The sequence below is a fragment of the Erythrolamprus reginae genome, chromosome 1 (assembly GCF_031021105.1).
Source record: "Erythrolamprus reginae isolate rEryReg1 chromosome 1, rEryReg1.hap1, whole genome shotgun sequence".
Taxonomy (NCBI): Eukaryota; Metazoa; Chordata; class Lepidosauria; order Squamata; family Dipsadidae; genus Erythrolamprus; species Erythrolamprus reginae.
In genome coordinates, this window is record NC_091950.1 from 96464281 (window position 1) to 96485990 (window position 21710).

The window sequence follows — 21710 nt, forward strand, 5'->3', positions numbered from 1 at the left end:
CATGTTTAAATTCAGTTACTGTGGATTTATCTACCACGTCTGATGGAAGTTTGTTCCAAGGATCTACTACTCTTTCAGTAAAATAATATTTTCTCATGTTGCTTTTGATCTTTCCCCCAACTAACTTTAGATTGTGTCCCCTTGTTCAAAAACACTTCCCTCCTGGACCTTATTTAACCCTTTAACATATTTAAATGTTTCGATCATGTCCCCCCTTTCCCTTCTGTACTCCAGACTATACAGATTGAGTTCATTAAGTCTTTCCTGATACGTTTTATGCTTAAGACCTGGGGATGGCAAAAAATAGGCCAACCAGAATGAACTTCCAGTTGGGCCCTTGGGCTGTTTCTCTCGGTCTCCAGTCTTCAGGAGGCTTTCCTGAACCCTGGGAATGGCGAAAAAACGGGCCTACTGGAAGCTTCAGTAAGCCCTGTGCAGATATGTGTGTGGGGGGGAGGGGGGGCAGCACCCGGAGGAGTTGTAGACATGTGTGTGTCACATGTCACGGAAGCTTGCTAGCTGACTCTGTGCCAGTCATCTTCTAGTCCAAGGCAGGAGTTTTATACCATCCCAAATGGTTGCCCAGTCTAGTTTTGAAAACCTCCAGAGATGGCACATCTACAACTCCAGGAAGCAAAATATCCTATTGATTAATTGTTCTCACTGTCAGAAAATATCTCCTTATTTCTAGATTGGATCTCTCTTTGACGAGCTTCCACCCATTAGTTCTTGTACTGACCACAGTCTCCTCTGTGACAGCCCCTCAAATACTGGAAGACAATTATAATGACCCACCCTTCTCCCAATCCTTCTCTTCGATAGGCTAGACCAGGGGGTAGGCAAGGTTGGCTCTTCTATGACTTGTGGACTTCAACTCCCAGAATTCCTGAGCCAATCATGCTAGCTCAGGAATTCTGGGAGTTGAAGTCCACAAATCATAGAAGAGCCAACTTTGCCTATCCCTGGGCTAGACCCATGATGGCGAGCCTATGGCACGTGCGCCACAGGTCGCACACGGAACCATGTCTGCCGGCATGCAAGCCATTGCCCTAGCTCAGCTCCAGTGCATATGGGCATGCCGACCAGCTTCTTTTCAGTTCATGTGGAAGCTCTGGGAGGGTAGTTTTGGCCTCCGGAGGGGCGGGGAAGGCCATTTTTGGCCTCCCCAAGCTCCAGGGAAGCCTCTGGTGCATAGGGAAGGCAAGAAGCAGGCCTATTGGAAGTCAGAAAACTGGAAGGGGGGTTGTGTGCGCATGCACAGGGGATGGTCACATGTGTTTGTGCAGGAGGCATGGTGCATGAGTGGCATTGAATTATGGGTTTGGGCACATGCGCAATAACACACGTACTTTTGGCACCTTAGGAAAAAAAAGGTTCCCCATCACTGGGCTGGATATATCGAGTTCCCTCAACCATTCATCATGCAATTTAGCCTCCAGACCCTTTATATTGTTGTTACTCTTCTCTGCACACTTTCCAGGCTCTCAACATCGTTTTTTGTATCGTTATGATCAGAACTGGAGGCAGCATTCCAAGTGTGGTCTCCCCAGTGTGGTATTGTTGTGTGTGTGGGGGGGACGGACCAGAAGGAGGGATTGCTATGTTCATTCAGAAATTTCCCCAAATTTCTGGCTTTACGCTGCTTCTAAATTTCTGGAAAATGTTCCTCTGTAGTCAGCCAGCACACCGTTGATCCTGCCAATGATTCTGCAAGAATGCTGGCAGGATCAGTTCTGTTTCAACTCTGGCCTCCCATTGGACAAGACCTGAGGCGTTCCCACATATTTATTCAATGCACGTCACTCCCAGGGCGGGGGTGGTGGTAGGTTCAAGCCAAATAAGCACCAGCTGGAGCCGCCCTGCATCGTTTGTTTGTGCCAGTCTTCTGTCCCAGAAAAATGAAAATATTGGGAGGAGAGCATAACTGAACATGTTGCTGCTATCTCTAATCCATCAAGTCTTGTCTTCTGATATCACCCAGCTACTGAATGACGCAGGAGGCTGTGCTTGCCTCTTGGCTACAATCCAATTTTCCACTGTTCTATTATGCATGCAATTGTTGGATTACTTCTGATTGTCTTTTTCCGCACGCAATTCAAGTTTGAAAACTGGCACAGGCAACAACATTACTTCATATACAGTATCTTCCTATTGAACTATAGAGATGTTTGTGTTCCAGTAGACTGCTCACATAGAGATAGGCAGTGAAGGGCTACCAAAATTTTTATTACCACACTGTGGGTGTAGCTTTGTGGGTGTGGCTTGGTGGGCATGGCAAAGGAAGGATACTGTAAAATCTCCATTCCCATCCCACTCTAGAGGAAAGAATACTGCAAAATCTCCATTCCCTCCCACTCTAGAGGAAGGTTACTGCAAAATCCCCATTTCCTCCCCATCAGCTGAGACTCGAGAAGCAGAGAATAAATGCAGGCAGGGCCAGTCAGAGGTGGTATTTATTGGTTCTCTGAATCACTCAAATTTTCCGCTACTGCTTCTCCGAACTACCCCAAATTTCCACTACCAGTTCTCCAGAATTTGTCAGAACCTACTGAAACCCACTTCTGGCTGGATTTAGTATTCTATTCAAGTGGAACTAGTGCTTTGGAAATGGAAGAGTTTCATATGACTCCGCTTCTATGGACAGATCACTCTCTGTATAAATTACAGGTCTGGAAAATTGATTAAAAAGGTCAAATACTGGCACCTGATGGATATGGTTGTAGAAACATAGAAACATAGAAGTCTGACAGCAGAAAAAGACCTCATGGTCCATCTAGTCTGCCCTTATACTATTTTCTGTATTTTATCTTAGGATGGATATATGTTTATCCCAGGCATGTTTAAATTCAGTTACTGTGGATTTATCTACCACGTCTGCTGGAAGTTTGTTCCAAGGATCTACTACTCTTTCAGTAAAATAATATTTTCTCATGTTGCTTTTGATCTTTCCCCCAACTAACTTCAGATTGTGACCCCTTGTTCTTGTGTTCACTTTCCTATTAAAAACACTTCCCTCCTGGACCTTATTTAACCCTTTAATATATTTAAATGTTTCGATCATGTGCCCCCTTTTCCTTCTGTCCTCCAGACTATACAGATTGAGTTCATTAAGTCTTTCCTGATACGTTTTATGCTTAAGACCTTCCACCATTCTTGTAGCCCGTCTTTGGACCCGTTCAATTTTGTCAATATCTTTTTGTAGGTGAGGTCTCCAGAACTGAACACAGTTGTTTTCCTGAACTCATGGGGGAGATTTTTCCCACGTTGTCTATTGATGACACTACTAATATATTGGACACTGATCATGAGATGGTCCAAACTGACACTATTAAATCTTTGGTTTACTAGGGAATTGGCAGCTGTGTACATTAATTGCAGTTTAAGCAAAGAATATTTTAGGATGGATCTTTTTGAACAGGATGGGAGGCCATCAGCGTCCACCATTCTTTAACATGAAATGCATCTTTTCCCAAATGAACAGTAGATGCCTGAACTTTAGTACATTGCAAATTAGCAGTAGGTATAACTTATAGTTCTTGTGTTTGTAGACATAACGGACTTAGTTTGCATTTTATAAATATAGAACTAATTTCTCTTTATTCTTCTCCCCTCTTTCTCAGAACACAAGGGTTTGCTATACTGTATATGCAAACTGGTAACTTCTGTATCTATAGGGTCATAGCAAAGAAAAATAATTTACCCTATCTTCCCTTTAGACATGCATATAAAAAGACTGGTACTTACCTATCTAGGTCATACAGGGTATGTGAATTCTCTGTTGTCACTTCTACTCCTGCTTCCTTAGCCAATTTCACTATAGCTGCATCTCTCTCTTTTCCAAAAGGCTCTGAGTCATATTCAAAAGTGAGATGGGTCACCCCCCATTCCTGTAAAAAAAAAAAAGCAGAAAACATCAGATAAATACAAATATGGTGATAATATTCAAAACAAAATGATGACAAAAATCCAACCGTAGAACAAGAGGGAAAAAAAATCCTTTTCTAAAGATTTGCAAATAGCATGTGTTATTTTTTTCATGACCCTCGTTTCTTTTTATATTTTTTGTTAAATATTTTTTTAAAGAAAAGAAAAACTAGTGCAAACGTATCTAAAATTAAAAAAAGAAAACTATCAAAGAGAAATCTAAAAGTGCAAGAAAGGGCGGGGGAGGGGAAGTAAAGCAGAAAAGAATGAAAAAAATACAAAGAACTACTATCCAATAATCTTTGAAGCTGTTATAAGTATAATTATATTTTTACTTCTTATTCTTACAACTTAACTGTCTTTTTTCTATGATCATCTATAAAGATTTAGATGTTTAATCATCAAAAATCAAAGATTACTGCAAAATCCCATTTCCTCCTGAGGCAGAGAATAGATGGTGGTGGGGCCAGTCAGACGTGGTATTTACCGGTTCTCCAAACTACTCAAATGTTCTGCTACCGGTTCTCTAGAACTTGTCAGAACCTGCTAAAACCCACTTCTGGGACAAGTGATTTTACAATATCACTAACACAGTCCATGTCAACTCTTTTTCCCCCTCAAAGACCACTTTATTAGAACATATCAAATTAGCATTTTCTTGGTGGAAAAAAAAGATTTGTATATTGAAAAATGAATGAATAAATAAATTAAACAATAAAATAAAATTATTTCCCCTGGGAAGCAAAGATGTTGCTGCAGATGGTTGAAAGGTGGAGATTGAGGTCACCTAACAACTGGACTACCTGCTGATTGGACCATGTGATGGGGAGAAGTGATAAAGCTTTACTTTTAATTGGGTGTAAAACCAGTGGGAACTTCCAGACGTTTTTTCCATGTTAACTCTTAAAGGCAAGCCAGAAGCTTTTATTTCTAAATGAATCCAGGGTTATTTAGCTCCACATACCAGCCCAAACATAAGAGGGTTAACAGAGAGTAGAGGCTCCACTCTATACCTCTGACTAAAATAAAATAAATCCAGTTAACGAATGTGAGCTTATTAAATCAATAGCTGAGGAAAGCTGAATCATATAATAATGAACCTGCCTACTCACAAAATAAAAAGCAAAATTATGGGGGAAACTTTTAAAAAATTGTCTCCTTAAGCCATTAAATGCTCCCACAGGATGCTTCCAATACTGTAATAGATACTTTCAACTATAGAGCATGAAAACATCTCTGAGGCTATCAACTACCTATAAACATGGGATATTTTAGCTTTCTGTAAATACTCAGGAGAGAAAAAAGAACACATTGTTTTCCAGTTCCAAACAATTACTGTAAGATTCCCATTTCAAGCTTAGCAACAAAAATCCATGGTAGTACTTTATTAGGTTCATATCTAATCTGGTAAGTTCATTTTACCAACATGTATTAAGCATTGAATAATATAGCTATTGTCAAATAATAACAGCTGCTTGGCCTGGGTCCCCCATAGAAGCTCATTACAGTGGGGATAGCTAACAGGATAGAGAAGATTGTCTCCCCCAGGTTTTTTGGTTTTTAATTTTAATTTTAATTTTAAACTTTTTATTCTACTTTAATGATTATTTTGCACTTTTAAACTTTCATTATATTGTAAAATGCCCAGAGTTTCTGTATCAGTAAGAGGAGTGAGATTAGTCATAAAAGTCCAATAAACAAATAATATAAACAAATAATGTTAACAATGAAGTTCTTTGCACCAAGAAGTAAAGATAAGCAACATGTGGTATTCTAGAGAGCAACTCTATTCTATTTCTTATTTTCCTTGAATGCCGGCCATGTTGGCTGGCAAATGTATCTAATAATATCTGAACTATTGGTGATTGCCTATCTCTGAAATGTAGAAGCAACAAGACACAGAAGGCTCATCAATGATCGCCTGTATAATTTCTTCCACTGATTGTTGGCCAGTTTCCTATACTGTAGTTCTTAGTTGGGTTAAAATAATCTCTACTAAAATGGAGAACCACTTTGGGAGATAGACAAAGAAAACCCAACCTTATTGATTTTTCTGAATCGTCTACCTTTTTGTTTCAGCCAAGACATCTTTTTGGATTTTTCTGGGCTGAAGTTGGAAGCATGTTATTAAGTGGGTGTTGTCCTACTGAATGGGTTGATCCTATAAGCCATGGAGTGATATACGATTCCATTCCACCCCCAATGCTATTTATGAAACCACCAGGTAAAATCACAAAGAAATTCAATTTAGGCACAATAAGTAGATTAATTACATTAAGTTCTATTTCGTCCTATAAAAGTCAGGTGAGATTGTACTAATATTGGACCTCTGCGTGGCCACTATTAATCCAGATAAGGGGCAGTCAAATGAGATGAAATGCTGACAAAACAAGAGTAACTAGAGGGCACCTAAATGAGAAACAATCTAATTATTTTAGATAGGCACATCTAAGAATACACATAAAGAAGGATAGTCTTAGATCTACTTTTATAACTGAAAGCCGAGATAAGCCTGGATTATGTTTGCCCAGTATTAACTACGCACTTGTTAAAATTATTCCTGTCTTTGCATTCCAGACTGGGATACTTTGGAAATGAAGAATGCTTTTTGCAATGTATTTATCTGAACTTGCACCAAAAACACATTTGAAAATTGAAGCTTGAACCAAATGTGATCGACTGAAGTTTATTTTACTTCTCAGCAGTTCCTTTCTATTTACATGACTCATTCTTTGCACATACTGTATATAGTGTGCAGCAAATCAATCCTATATAGTCAATTATTTAGAGCATTGATTCTCAATCTTTGGTCCACATCGTCACAGGGAATCCACAAAGGTTTAAAGAAATGTTATGATTTAAATCTTGAATTAAGTCTTGGGGTCCATGGCCATGATCCGTGGCCACAAAAGGTATATAAATGACGAAGAAAAGGTTCAGAACCATTGATATAGAGTAGTGTTTCCCAGTTTTTGCAATTTTAAGATGTGTGGACTTCAACTCCCAGAATTCCCTAGCCAGTTTTGTGGCAGAGTTAGAATTTACATATACAGTGGAACCTCTACTTAAGAACGCCTCTACTTAAGAACTTTTCAAGATAAGAACTGGGTGCTCAAGATTTTTTTGCCTCTTTTTAAGAACCATTTTCTACTTAAGAACCCGAGCCTAGAAAAATTTCCCATGAAATTTGAGAGCGGCACGAAGTCCTGGCCAATTTCCTGCCATTCCCCCTTTAATCTGGCCATCTCAGGCTTTTCTGGGCTGCCAGAGGAGCCTTTTGGTGGCGCTTAAGGAAGCTTTGGCAGCCCAGAGCGAACGGAGTGTTTTCCTTTCTCTGGGCGCTTGGAGAGGGAATAAACCCCTTCGCTGTGGTGATTCCCTTGCACTGCCTTCCATACACCCGGCGCGAGATTGCCTCCTGGAGGGTTTGCAGGGAAAGACAAAAGGGGGCGCTCACCTCACCTTTTTCCTTAGGCAGCGACTGTCTTCTTCCTCCTCCTCCTCCTCCCACCCAAATTCCGAGCTTTTTTTTTCTTTCCTAATGGGTTTGCATGCATTATTTGCTTTTACTTTAATTCCTATGGGAAAAATTGCTTTTACTTAAGAACGTTTCTACTTAAAAACCTGGTCACGGAACGAATTAAGTCCTTAAGTAGAGGTACCACTGTATTAAAGTTGCCAAGGATGGGAAACACTACTCTAAAGCATTTGGTATACATTATTGATTTACAAGGCTGAGAAAAACTGTTCTAGAATAGGGGTGTCCAACCTTAGCAACTTTAAGACTTGTGGACTTCAACTCCCAGGGTTCCTCAGCCAGCTTTGCACAAGTCCACATGTCTTAAACTTGCCAAGGTTTGAGACCCCTGTTCTAGAACATTCAAAAGCAAGATAAAAGATTTCAAGAACATTTACAGCCCCTTCTAGCTTTTTGGAACATGTCAGTGCTCAAAAACATTACCCTGACCAGCTAAGTGCATTTTAAGTCTTTACTTTTTATCTACAGAAAAAGACAACCCCCACTTTTCAAATATATACTAATATCTTCACCTTTTCAGTTCTGCATGCCTTTAATGTACAGTACATCAATACTCTAAAGAATCAACATGAACATTGTTTTGATTCACATGGAAACCAAACAATGGAAATACATTTTATAGTGATGCACACATACATAGCTACAATTTGCCCTAAAGCAGCTCTCTGAAGTACCCTACGCACATTCCATTAAACAGCTGCAATCACAGATGAGAAAGAGTTGGGATGTGTGTTGCCTTCTAATTAACCCTTTACATCCCTGCAGGAAGCAAGGATACAAGGGAAAGGGCTGGGAGGCAAAATGTAATTACACTTCTTTCAATTTCTTCATATAATATAAATAGATAAACATGCACGCAAGATAATATTTAAATGTTCTGGATATATTACATTGTATCTAGTCTACAGATATAATTCAGTACAAGAACAATGCATTTACTGAAAGTTAAAATTTAATCAATGATTAAGAATGACCTAATTTTTTAACTCATCCATTTACATGGTTCTTAATCAAACAAATGGTATCATTAAAGCCCCTGTTTCTATTACTGAGGATCAAAATAATCTTTTATAATCTCAGCTAGAATTAGAGTTGAGTAATTTTGAACTATTCATTTAACAAAACAGGGAATATTTCAAGAACAAATTTGAAAAAAAAGCCTAATCAAAAATTATTGGAGTATATATGTCACAACGTTAAGTCAAATTTGAGCTTCATCTTCAGGATCTTGCGTTCTAAAGAGCAATCAGAGTTGATCTCCTCTAGGACTGACCGGTTTGATCGCCTTGCAATCCAAAGGACTCGCAGGGGTCTACTCCAGCACCAAAGTTCAAAGGACTCAATTCGTTGCCGCTCAGCCTTTAAACCCATAAACTCTATATTTTACTTTGCCATATAAGAATGACTTAGAATCTTTATAATTTAATAAGACAAGAAGTTTTTTCCTAATGGAAGGAGAATAAAACACAAGACAACTTAACACCTCCATCACTGAAAAGTACTGAATGCAGTATCCCTGAAGGCTTGAGAGAGTTAAGCAATCATAGCTAACATTACCTACATTTAAAGTTTATAACCAATCCATTAGTGTTGGAAAATTTTCAAATTCTATATCAGAAGCATACTAGGAAAGAAGAAGGGAGTAGGTTTTGGGCTCATTTCCAACTTGTTACTATTGCAATGTTATTAAAAATAGTTGCTGCTAGGCAATAAACTCTTGTAGTTTACATAACTGTGTATATATGCACTTACGCAATGTTTAATTCCTTTTCTGGCCTACTCCCTCTTCTGTTCTTATGATTTTGCCTAGCCCCATCACAAAAATAACATACTCATAACTGAAAAGTAAAATATTTAGGCAAACTGTATCTACTGTATGTGCTAAAATGAAATTGAAGTATTTATGTAAGGTAGAATGAATATTTGAGATACTGTATTATTAAAAGAGCTTTTAATTTAATAAGAAAAATAATTTTAACTAAGTTTAATAAAACATTAAATGTTTAGTATTTACTATTTTCAAAATAAATTTAAAAATAATTCCTTTTTGAAAAAAATACTCATTCTAATATATTCTCTTGAAAACCCATTCTATTATTGGTATTTATTAGAATGCCACTACACAAAAAGCATAAATCACTTCTATTCATGGAAGCATGAAAGAGAACAGCTGGCATATATAAAAGAGCCATATTATTATTATATATAAATAGATAGGTATAGATACCATGATTTAACTCAAATCCAAAAATAATAAAATATTAGTATTAGCAGTATAAGTTAGATTTTTTACCAGATTTTACTAGAAAATTACATTCTACCCAAACAGGATTTTCAGATATAGTTATAATCTTACTTTAAAGAGTCTTGGAAAAACATCAGTTGGCTGCCCTCGTACTACAAATAAACGGGAATTAAGTTTTCTTAAACTGTTGTCCAAATCTTCCAGAGACTGGAGCAAAAATCTAAAGAGAGGAAACAAAATGTAATAAGCAAATGCATCATCCCTTTGGGCTAATTGGTTGTAAAACAAATGCTATAATAAATTACCTCTTCACAGTTGAAAAGTATAACAACAAATCCTGAAAGCCTGACTAATTCTGCCACCCTTCTATTATTCTAAAGAAAATCAAGGCAGGGCAATCTTGAGTTTCTTTCTCATTCATTCTCTCTCACCCCTCCCTTTTAAAGCTAAATTGGTATTTACATAACAGATGTTGAATACCATCTTCAAGGCCTTTTGTGTACTCTTCTACAAATTGTCTAGCAAGGCACACTTAAGAATCCTTTGCAAACACCTCTTCTTTTTCCATATCTGTTCAAGAGGGAAAAATTGAGGAAGGAAAAGAAAAACCAAGTGTTTTACATGGTAAGAAGGTTCTCAATCTGCAAAATGTCATAAAAAGTGCTTTAGTGAATAATACAATGCATATACCTAGAAAATATGGTTAACATGAATATGATCCTAGAATTGAGAGCGCATCGATTGAGTTAGTTGTCTAGCCTCTTTCATTTATTTGACAGGCTACTCCTCTGCCTCCTTGAAGACAGGATGCTAGAATTGATAACTATCTCAGGACATAGCAGCACAATAATATGTCTGCATTTTTTTTCAGTGAAAGCCTACACTAGGTTTTTGAATTATATGCACAGACCACTCTCCAAAATATTACAGTAAAAAAAAAAAAATTAAAAACCCGAATGAGTCTAAGACCAAAATTAAAATGGTTTAAGTCAGTTTAAATTTAGGTTAAAATAGGTTCTTTAAACTTACGTAAAACCTGGGGTAATTGATTGGTTCTTTAAGTTTCCAAAGATGACATCAAAAAAGATGACAAACAGTTTTATTTTATTCCATCTAATGGTATCAGCAACACCCACTATGGTTTCCAGAGGATGTTTTTTTAAAAAAATTAGATAACATAGTTCCTATCTACAGAAAACCTGTCATCGCCACATTAGATTTTCTTAATCTATATTCCCATCAAAATGTTCTTTGTCATTTTTAAAAATAAAAGGCAACATTTAAGCTACATGTATATAGAAGTCAGGAACAAAATCAGAGGCTAAGGGAATTTGTATATGTAAATTGTCCAGTATGAATGCATGTATCACTGAAAAGTTGATTTATGCAGATTATCTGAGAAAATATTGTGATTTATCAATATTCTGTAAACTAGAAATGAAGGACTGTTTGCTGAATGCTACAGTTCTCCATGGAAACAGCAAATACTATACATGTAATTGTCAACTTAAGACCACAATTCAACCCACAATTTAGGTTGTAAATTGCTGCAGTCATTAAGGAAGATATCAGGCCGAAGCCATCGTTTGATTTGGAGACTTTGGCCTGCCACATATTAGAATATAGAATGTATTAGTGCTGTGGGAATTTGGGAGGGGCTGTTGCATGAGGGTTGTAGCCATAACAAATTCCTTCCAGATTCTCAAGGTCATCTTTGGTTCATCACCTGCTCAGAAGTTGAGGAGAGGACTGGACATGTTGGCAGAACCAGACAGGGCCATGAGATGAACTTGTGGATGTGGGAACAAGGAAATGAACTTTAAACTGGGTGGAGAAACCCACAGGACTTTGGGTTTATCCCAGATGTGCCAAGATGGCTCTGCTAATAAATTGGAACTTGGAGGAAAGCCATGCCTCGGACTCTGTTTTAATTTTGGATGCTATTTAAAATGCTGACAGAAGACATCCATGTGATTGCCTTGCTCAATGACCATATTGTGGTTAGGATTAAACCCTAACCCTGACCATGGTGGTCATTAAGCCGCATCCCTCCAGGGGAAGGGGAAGCCCAAGTGCTGCTGCTCATCTCACCAATGTTTCTGAGACTCTTTCTACTTTTGGAAACTACTTTTGGAGACAAGCCCCAGCAATGTTTCCAAAGGCTGGAAGGAGCCCCAGACACATCATGAGACAAATGTCAAGCCTCACAATGTCCTGAAGGCTTTTTCTAGCCTTTGGAAATAGTAATACCCATTGTCATGGGGGCACTTGGTACCATTCCCAAGAATTTCACAAAACCCATAAAGAAACTGCAGCTTCCTGCAATAACACCAGAACTGCAAAACTCTGCGCTACTCAGCACATCATATATTTTAAGAAGATACTTGGTTCATATCAAGGACACTGGCAGTAACCCGTATCAACCATTAGCACCAATCAATGGTATTTGTGATACATTTTTAAATGTTCTGTTGACTGAGTTTCATGTTTAATGAATAAAAGGAATAATTGTTTATTTATTGGATTTGTATGCCGCCCCTCTTCGTAGACTCGGGGCGGCTAACAACAATGATAAAAACAGCATGTAACAATCCAATTAATAAAACAACTAAAAATCCTTATTATAAAACCAAACATACACACAAACATACCATGCATAACTTGTAATGGCCTAGGGGGGAGGAATATCTTAACTCCCCCATTCCTGGAGGCATAAGTGAGTCTTGAGTAGTTTACGAAAGACAGGGAGGGTGGGGGTAGTTCTAATCTCCGGGGGGAGTTGGTTCCAGAGGGCCGGGGCCGCAACAGAGAAGGCTCTTCCCCTGGGGCCCGCCAAACGACATTGTTTAGTCGATGGGACCAGGAGAAAGCCAACTCTGTGGGACCTTATCGGTCGCTGGGATTCGTGCGGTAGCAGGCAGTTCCGGAGGTAATCTGGTCCAATGCCATGTAGGGCTTTAAAGGTCATGACCAACACTTTGAATTGTGACCGGAAACTGCCCGACAGCCAATGCAAGCCACAGAGCGTTGAAGAAACGTGGGCGAATCTTGGAAGCCCCAAGACGGCTCTCGCGGCTGCGTTCTGCACGATCTGAAGTTTCCGAACACATTTCAAAGGTAGCCCCATGTAGAGAGCGTTGCAGTAATCGAACCTCGAGGTGATGAGGGCATGAGTGACTGTGAGCAATGACTCCCTGTCCAAATAGGGCCGCAACTGGTGCACCAGGCGAACCTGGGCAAACACCCTCCTCGCCACAGCCGAAAGATGATGTTCCAATGTCAGTTGTGGATCAAGGCTATATAATAATAATAATAATAATAATAATAATAATAATAATAATACTCAGGACATCATATATTTAAGAAGATATTTGGTTGATACCTAGGATGCTGGCAGAAACTCGTATTAACCATTAGCACCTGTCAATGGTATTTATGATAATTTTTTAATGTTCAGTTAACTGAGTTTCATGTTTAATAAATAAGAGATAACAACAACAATAATAAAGAATCAAAATCACATGAAGTATTTTACTTTATAAAACCTTAGTAAAACCACACCTGGATTACTGCATCCAGGTTCAGTCATCAGATAATGAAAAAGATATTAAAAACTTTGAAAAAAACCTGCAAGGAAGAGCAACTAAGCTGATTAAAGGGCTGGAGACAAGAGGAAGGGTTGCAGGAATTGGGCATAGCTAGTCTAGAGAAAAGGACTAGAGTGACATGATAGCAGTATTCCATTATTTGAGGGGCTGTCAGTTGAGGACCCCTTGTAGTCCCTCTTTCAATGGAAATAGATTTGGAGAACTCAATTTTTATAGCAGTGGCATTCTCCTAAGGTGGGGTTTTTTTTTTCAAAATCCACAAGGGTGACAAAGATAAGTAAATTATGAACAAAAAAAATCAATTAATTATATCCTGCACAAGTCATTATACTTCTTTCTATATCCAATATATGAACATGCATTGTTTATTCCAGATGTTAGCCAGATATTTGCTTCTCATGATATTTTTCTTGCTAAAAAAATCCTTCTCTATTTAAACTTTAAATCAACTCGTTTGAGAATATATAGAATTTTCTTCTTGCAAAAAATGCAGCATAATCATATTCTACCTACAAAATAACTAAACAGGTATGAAAGAACTAACCCATCATTTAAACCCAGAATTTCATATGTAGAAACCCAATTAAGTGTACTGTATACTGAAAATAGCAGAACAAGTAGAACAGGAATCATCCTTAAGAAAGAAGGCAAAATTACACTACAACTCTTAGCAATGGAATGATGGACTTCTACTGCTACTCCATCTCTAACTTTCAGAGGTAGAAAACTGAAATGATTTTAAAATGTGGTGATATTCTGTGATATAGAAAGGACATATTTCTGCCTAGAAATTATTTCCAAAACTATTCCAGCTTAGAATAGAAGGCTATAAGAGTATGTTTTTGTGGATGGAATTCATTTCCAAATAAACTGTTTATAAGTCTAACACCATATAGAACCATTCAAGTTAATCCAGTAGCTATATATGACATTTAACTGGTTCAAACTCAAAAAGTAAAAGCAATGTACTATATTTATATCCTAGCTAATTGGCTCTTTACCGGAGCTGCTTAAATGTGGCTCAAAATAATTTAATGCAGTCTACTAAGGACAAAGAAACAGGAGTAGCAGGTAAATTAAGCATGTCCAAAGCTAGTAACAGAACACATAGGTGTGGAGAGAGGATTTTACAGCTTAGATCCAAGCTACTCATAGAACTAACTTCTGCACATCTAGTTCAGCAGTTATTTTAGGCCATCAATAGTTTATCCTTCCTACAGTATGTCTTGTATGGATCCTTTTAAATGACTACCAATTCATCTTCTTCCATGGTACCACTTATGCTACAGAATAATTTACAACATAAATTGAAGCAAGCCCTTCTTGCCAGAGTTTTGGATCCAGTTCTTAAAACTACAGCATTATTTAAAAGTTGAATATGTATGTGGATATTTTCTTCTGTAAGTACCAGAAGGCCCCACATAGTTGGCAAAACAAAAAAAGCAAGAATGGCACTTCCCACAATCTTTCATATAGAGGAACTAAATGCAGGTGTGGCTCTTTCATAACATACTGTAATTCTCATAATTCTCATATGTGCAGATGATGTTTTTTTCCTTATGTGTCACTTTGAAATCTGTTGACATCTAGAAATCAATAAATCAAGAAACCACCATAGGTGCATAACCTGAAGATCCAGGGACATATGCTGCCTTAAAAAATTCTGGATGTTTTTTAAATGACTAAATATGTGACTAGGGAATAATCCTATTAACTGTGTTTAATTTTAACTAAATGTATTATAGGGTATTAAAACCTTTGTAGTGACTGAGAGGCTGAGTGTGGAACATGGATGGGGATAAAATACTGAGCATAAGAAAATCCCTAGAATAAGGGGAAATACAAAAGACATGCATTCCTTATTGGAAATTCAGTATTAAAGTATCACAGGGCTCTTTAGCCGAATAATCTTTAGGCTACAGAGTTAAGGCATCTGTTTAACACAGAAAACAAAACAGAGCCAGTTTGGTCCCTGTTTATGTCTGCAGGCTACAAACCAGGAAATGATGAGTTCTAGTTGAACCAATCACTCTCAGCCCAACTCAACTGACAGGTTTGTTGTTGTGAGCTTATTTTATTGTCTTCAGTTATTTATCAAAATGAAAGTCAGGCTAGATAGGATGGCTAAGTACATCTGAAGTATCCCTACCACAGAATTGCTCAGCTCTCATATTCAAGCACACTAAACAAAGTTATATATCTCCAACTCTCAAGTTTGACTATGGTGTAAATGGAGTAAAGGGTTCCCAATTCTACAGGAAGCAGACACCAGGCATTCCTCCTGCAGGGGGAAATATCACTCCTCTTCTTCTCTGACTTCTTTGGACAACAGCAGACTGGGGAAGCATCATATTGCAAGGGCTTGTTATTTACTCTGCTGTGCTGCTCTCCTCCAAGTGAACCATCAAAGGAGGTGAATGCTCTTTAGCTCATCCTACCTACATAATTCTGGACACGCGAGTGAAAAGTTGGCAACGGTCAAAAGAGACCACTAAAAGGAGAAGCAGGAGGGGAATTAAAAGACAGCAGGGTCCTTGCAAGGTGCTTCTGCTGACTGTAGTTCACCAGTTCAAATCTCGCCAGACTCAAGGTTGATTCAAGCCTTCCATCCTTCCAAGGTGGGTAAAATGAGGACCCAGATTGTTGGGGGGCTATATGTTGACTCTGTAAACTGCTTAGAGATGGATGTAAAAGCACTGTGAAGCGGTATTATTATTATTATTATTATTATTATTATTATTATTATTATTATTTTGTCATCATCATCATTATTATTGTTATCGTTATTATTATTATTGTTGTTGTTGTTGTTTTGTCATCATCATCATCATTATTATTATTGTTATCGTTGTTATTATTATTATTAGTAGTAGTAGTATGCCACCCTTCTCCGAAGACTCGGGGCGGCTCACAGGTATGTAAGTCTAAGTGCTATTGCTATTATTTATTCCTTCATAAAACCATTACCGGTCCCACTTCTCCACCCACCGCCGTGGGATCTGTTGTCCCCATTGCATTTAACCTTTTCCTATTGAATCGCGGCACACAGGATGCACTTATGAGCTGTACTGTTTACAGCTTTACGGCCCTTTCTAAGCGGTTTACAAGGTCAGCATATCCCCCACCCCCACAACAATCTGGGTCCTCGTTTTACCGACCTCAGAAAGCTGGAAGGTTGTGTAACGCACGAACTTTCCCTTCGGAAGGGGCTCGCGCTGCAAGAACGTGACACTCGTGTCATATAACGCGCCGGTGGCAGGCAGAGCAACCTGACCCGCTCCGATTTAGGTCTCCATTTCCTTCACCCCACCCGTCCACACACACACACGCACACACACATATACACACCGCCAACTTGGCGGGTGCTCCACTCACCGCCAGCGGTTGATGCCCACCGCGGAGGACGCAGCGAACCAGGGGTCCAAGATGTAGATGCAGCGCACCGAAGTCGCTTCCCGAAGAGCCGCCTGCAAAGCAGGGTTGTCGTGAAGGCGCAGCCCCCGTCGGAACCAGTGCACGGAGCAGCCGCTGCGGCGCGGCCGAGGGACCGAACCGGACAAAGCAGCCATCGTCAAACGCAACCACCGCTGCAAAGACAAGCCAGACTTTCCACACCGCCCGGCGTCTAAACTCCCCCCACCTTCCTCTCCCGGTGCGACAAGACTCTTCTAGAGCGGCTGCTCTTCCTCCAGTGAGCATGCGCAGTACCGCCCTCGCCTCCCCCCACCCTCCAATAGCTCATTGGCCGCCTGAACTACATACACTGATTAAGTACTGTAACTTGCTGGGTTGGCCTTGAAGAGCCCCCGGACTGCGGAGGGGGTGTAGCATGTTTGCGTGCTGTGTATCAGGGGGTGGAGCAGGACTGGCTGAAAATGTTGCTCTGAGGTAGAATTGAAGCCTTTCACTTAAACAAACAAACAAATCAACCACAAGCATATTCAAACTTTGTGTACCTTTGCGTAAGGTAGAGCTGGAGTCTATTGTACGTCCGGATTTCTGCAGCCCGGATTTGGCAGCTTCGCAACAGAGCAGCTTTCTTTCGTTCATGGATTCCTGGACTGATTGGAGCGTCAGGCGCCCTCTGGGGTGTCGGAGCTGTCTATTGTTTTATTATTAAAGGAACGCTTGAAATTATTGAAAAATGGGTCCAATAATTACTTGGCTTTGTTTGCTTTGAGTTACTTTCACACACCCCTTCCGAAATTTCATGCCTAAAAATACTTTTAGTGTTTAAAGACTATTAAACAAGGGTTTGTTGAATAAACCACAGCTGGATGAGTTTATATTATAATAATAATAATAATAATAATAATAATAATAATAATAATAATAATAATAATAATAGCAGCAGCAGCAACAACAAGAGTTGGAAGGGACCTTGGAGGTCTTCTAGTTCAACCCCCTGCTTGGGCAGAAGACCCTACACTACTTCAGTGTTGGGGCATTCACAACTTATGGAGGCAAGCTGTTCCATCGATCAACCGTTCTGTCAGGAAATTTCTCCTTAATTCTAAGTTCTCTCCTTGTTTAGATTTCACCCGTTGCTTCTTGTTCTATCCTCAGGTGCTTTGGAGAATAGGTTGACTCCTTCTTTGTGGCAACCCCTGAGATACTGGAACACTGCTATCATGTCTCCCCTGGTCCTTCTTTACATTAAACTAGCCATGCCCACCCAGTTCCTGCAATTGTTCTTCATATGTTTTAGCCTCAAGTCCCCTAATCATCTTTGTTGCTCTTCTCTGCACTTTTTCTAGAGTCTCAACATCGTTTTTGCATCGCGGCAACCAAAACTAAATGCAGTATTCCAAGCGTGGTCTTACCAAGGCCTTATAAAGTGGTATTAACACTTCACGTGATTTTGATTCTATCCCTCTGTTAATGCAGCCTAGATCTGTGTTGGGGTTTTTTGGCAGCTGCCACAGACTGCTGGCTCATATTTAAAAGATTTTTCACTAGTCTCCAAGATCCCTCTCACAGTTACTATTGTTAAGCAATGTACCACATATACTGTACCTGTGCATTTTGTTTTTCTTGCCTAAATGTAGAACCTTAATTTTTTCACCATTGAATTTCATTTTGTTAGATAGCGCCCATTATTCAAGTTTGTCAAGATCCTTCTGTATTTTGCATCTGTCTTCTGGAGTGTTGGCTATTCCTGCCAGTTTGGTGTCATCTGCAAATTTGATAAGTTCCCAATCTATTCCCTTGTCCAAGTCATTGATGAAGATGTTGAAGAATACTCAAACAGACTCTAGGGGTACTCCACTGCCTTCTGTCCCTGTCCTGTTGCCCTCTTTTATCGTTACTTTTTATTTATGTTATGTTTATACAAACTACTACTACTATCCTATACATGTTTGACAAACAAACAAACAAAACAAATGAACAAACAAACAAATAAATAAATAAATAAATAAATAAATATGCTTTACAAGAAGTCCAATCCAGTGCTTACATTCCATTTCCACTGCTTGTATGTAAGTAAGAATCTGTGTTTATGGTACTGTCACATGAAAATTAAAAGTAACATCTTCAGCATCTTGTCCTTAAAAGTATAATGTTAATGACATTAAAATCATGTTTTCAGATATTACATTGGTAGGCCTGCCTGTCATAAGTTTATGTAATCTTATAAATTACTTTTTTAAAATTTCATAAATTATGACGTAGCTATGATAATTGTACATAATTACAATTAAGATGGCTATGTATGGCCATCATAAAATCCTGTAATCTTATTCTTGTGATCAGTACTCTCAATCTGTTCCAAAGAGGTCTGAGGAAATGGGTTACTAGACCTTCCTTGTGGTTCAAAATATTTGGAAGGCACTGGATAAGGAAACTAAATATAACTCACATCTTGATTAAAATATGAATTGTTTACTGTACTTCCTAATACAGTGTTCCCTCGATTTTCGCAGGTTCGAACTTTGCGAAAAGTCTATACCATGGTTTTTCAAAAATATTAATTAAAAAATACTTCACTGTTTTTTCTCCTATACCACGGTTTTTCTCGCCCAATGATGTCATATGTCATCACCAAACTTTTGTCCGCCTTTAATAAATATTCATAGCCAAAAATGGTGTATTTACTTCCGCATCTCTACTTTGCGGAAATTTGACTTTCGCGGGCGGTCTCAGAACGCATCCCCCGTGAAAATAGAGGGAACACTGTAAATAAGATTGCAACTAGGTTGGAAGAACTAGATCTCATAGTAATGTTATGCATATATGACATGGTAGTCTGTATTGTTGAAAAGGATTCCCAATCTCCTACTGTGTTTGGTGCACTATTTGTCTTTTACTTCCTCCTATAGTTCCAGTAGTAATTATAATTAGTCCCTGTTGGGCAAAAGAAATTCTGAAATCTTAATTGACGCACATGTTGCTTACGCATATGTAGAGAGAAGTTCTTTATGATTCAACCAATTCATTCTGAGAAGTAATTATTTAATTAGCATTTTGTCTTTCCTCCAGGAGCTCAAGGTGATAAATAGAGCATGTTTTTCTCTTCTCCCTCAACAAAATGCTGTGAGGGCTGAGAGTGACTGGCCTAAAATCAAGCATTGAGTTTTCACTGTGAAAAAGGGTCTAGAATGCAAGTTTGCAAACTCTTAGCCTGACAACTTCTAAATCACACTTTAGCATGCTCCCTGTTAGGCTCATTACCGAGAAGAGTCAAAGGAGTCAAAGTCAAAATCTAATTGACTGCACAAATTAAATCAAGAGCTTGGAATAAAGCAAATAGTGGTAGCATATCAAGCAAATTCTCTTCAGGACATTGGGTCAGAAGCCCTTTCATATGAGCCAGAAGCCCTGTTTACTACATCCGTGTGTCTATGTATGTGGGCAATACTGTACAGCATATTCCATTATATAAGATACACATCCTTCCAGTTTAGGGGAGTGTGTAGTTATTTATTCATTTATTTATCTATTTATTAGATTTGTATGCCACCCCTCTCCATAGACTCAGGGCGGCTCACAACAGCAATAGAACAATTCATAACAAATCTAATAATTTAAAAACATTTTAAAAAACCCATTAATAATCAGACATACATACAAACATACCGCAAAGGTGGGTTTTAAGGAGTTTACGGAAGGCAAGGAGGGTGGGGCAGCTCTAATCTCCGGGGGGAGCTGGTTCCAGAGAGTCGGGGCCACCAAAGAGAAGGCTCTTCCCCTGGGACCCGCCAAACAACATTGTTTAGTCGACGGGACCCGGAGAAGGCCAACTCTGTGGGACCTAACCGGTCGCTGGGATTCGTGCGGCAGAAGGTGGTCCCGGAGATATTCTGGTCCGATGCCATGAAGGGCTTTATAGGTCATAAGCAACACTTTGAATTGTGACCGGAAATTGATCGGCAGCCAATGCACACTGCGGAGTGTTGGTGTGACGTGGGTATACCTGGGGAAGCCCATGATTGCTCTCACAGCTGCATTCTGCACGATCTGAAGTTTCCGAACACTTTTCAAAGGTAGCCCCATGTAGAGAGCATTACAGTAATCGAATCTCGAGGTGATGAGGGCATGAGTGACTGTGAGCAGTGAGTCCCGGTCCAGATAGGGCCGCAACTGGTGCACCAGGTGAAACTGGGCAAACGTCCCCCTCGCCACAGCTGAAAGATTGTTGACTCATGATTCTCAAATAATTGTCTGGCTAATTCTTCTGTTTTCTCTGCATGGCACAGGGGTGTCTGAATAATGTAGACTATGCAGAGGCTAAAGACCACCTTGCAAATAAATTGGAACCAGAGTAATCTACATTGCCTGTATGATTTACTAGCAAATTTGCAGGTTACTTGAGTATTTAATTTCTGATGGTCATATTGGCAGCTTTTCTTCCTAACAAAATAACAAAAAAAACCCAATATTCAAAATAGCACGAAGAGGACACATCTCTGTAAACTAGAGACATATTTCTAATCAATTCTGGTATCATTCTTGCGATTCAAACTGATCTGTACAACTGCGTGCCAAATAAACATTTTCCAGTTTTAATGCATACTGAGAACCCATCCAAGAAAAAAGGTCATTCCTGACATCAATAGTTGGCCCTAAAATATTGTAGTGAAAAACTAGTTTCGTTACATGTGTCATATAAATCTTTAGCACTAGTAACATGGGGCTAATCTGTAGGATCAGCTACTGAGAATTTCCTGTGGCTAAGATTACCTAATGTCATCTTGTACTTACCACCAGGTCATTGGTAAGTCAGTGGTGAAAAGTGGACCTTTTAAAAATAATTTTATATTGATGAAACAGTGGAAAATGGACCTGTCTTGTAGTACTGTATGGTTTAACCAGATTTATTTATTTTATTTATTTATTCAATTTCAGATGAAATTGACAAATGTTGTTTTCCCCTTCCAGCTCAAGTGACAGGAAA

At 38.9% G+C, this 21710-nt stretch overlaps 1 protein-coding gene across 1 annotated transcript in view; it reads right to left on the bottom strand.

The window, feature by feature from the left end:
- Positions 1–17008, bottom strand: part of CRY2 (cryptochrome circadian regulator 2) — a 43097-nt gene extending 26089 nt beyond the window's left edge. The window contains exons 1-3 of the mRNA XM_070760535.1: positions 16691–17008; positions 9819–9927; positions 3745–3887 (exon numbers count right to left, since the gene is read on the bottom strand). Coding sequence (XP_070616636.1) covers positions 3745–3887; positions 9819–9927; positions 16691–16884 — 446 coding nt within the window. The 5' untranslated portion in view covers positions 16885–17008. The remainder of the gene's footprint in view (positions 1–3744; positions 3888–9818; positions 9928–16690) is intronic.
- Between the last annotated feature and the right edge of the window lie 4702 nt (positions 17009–21710).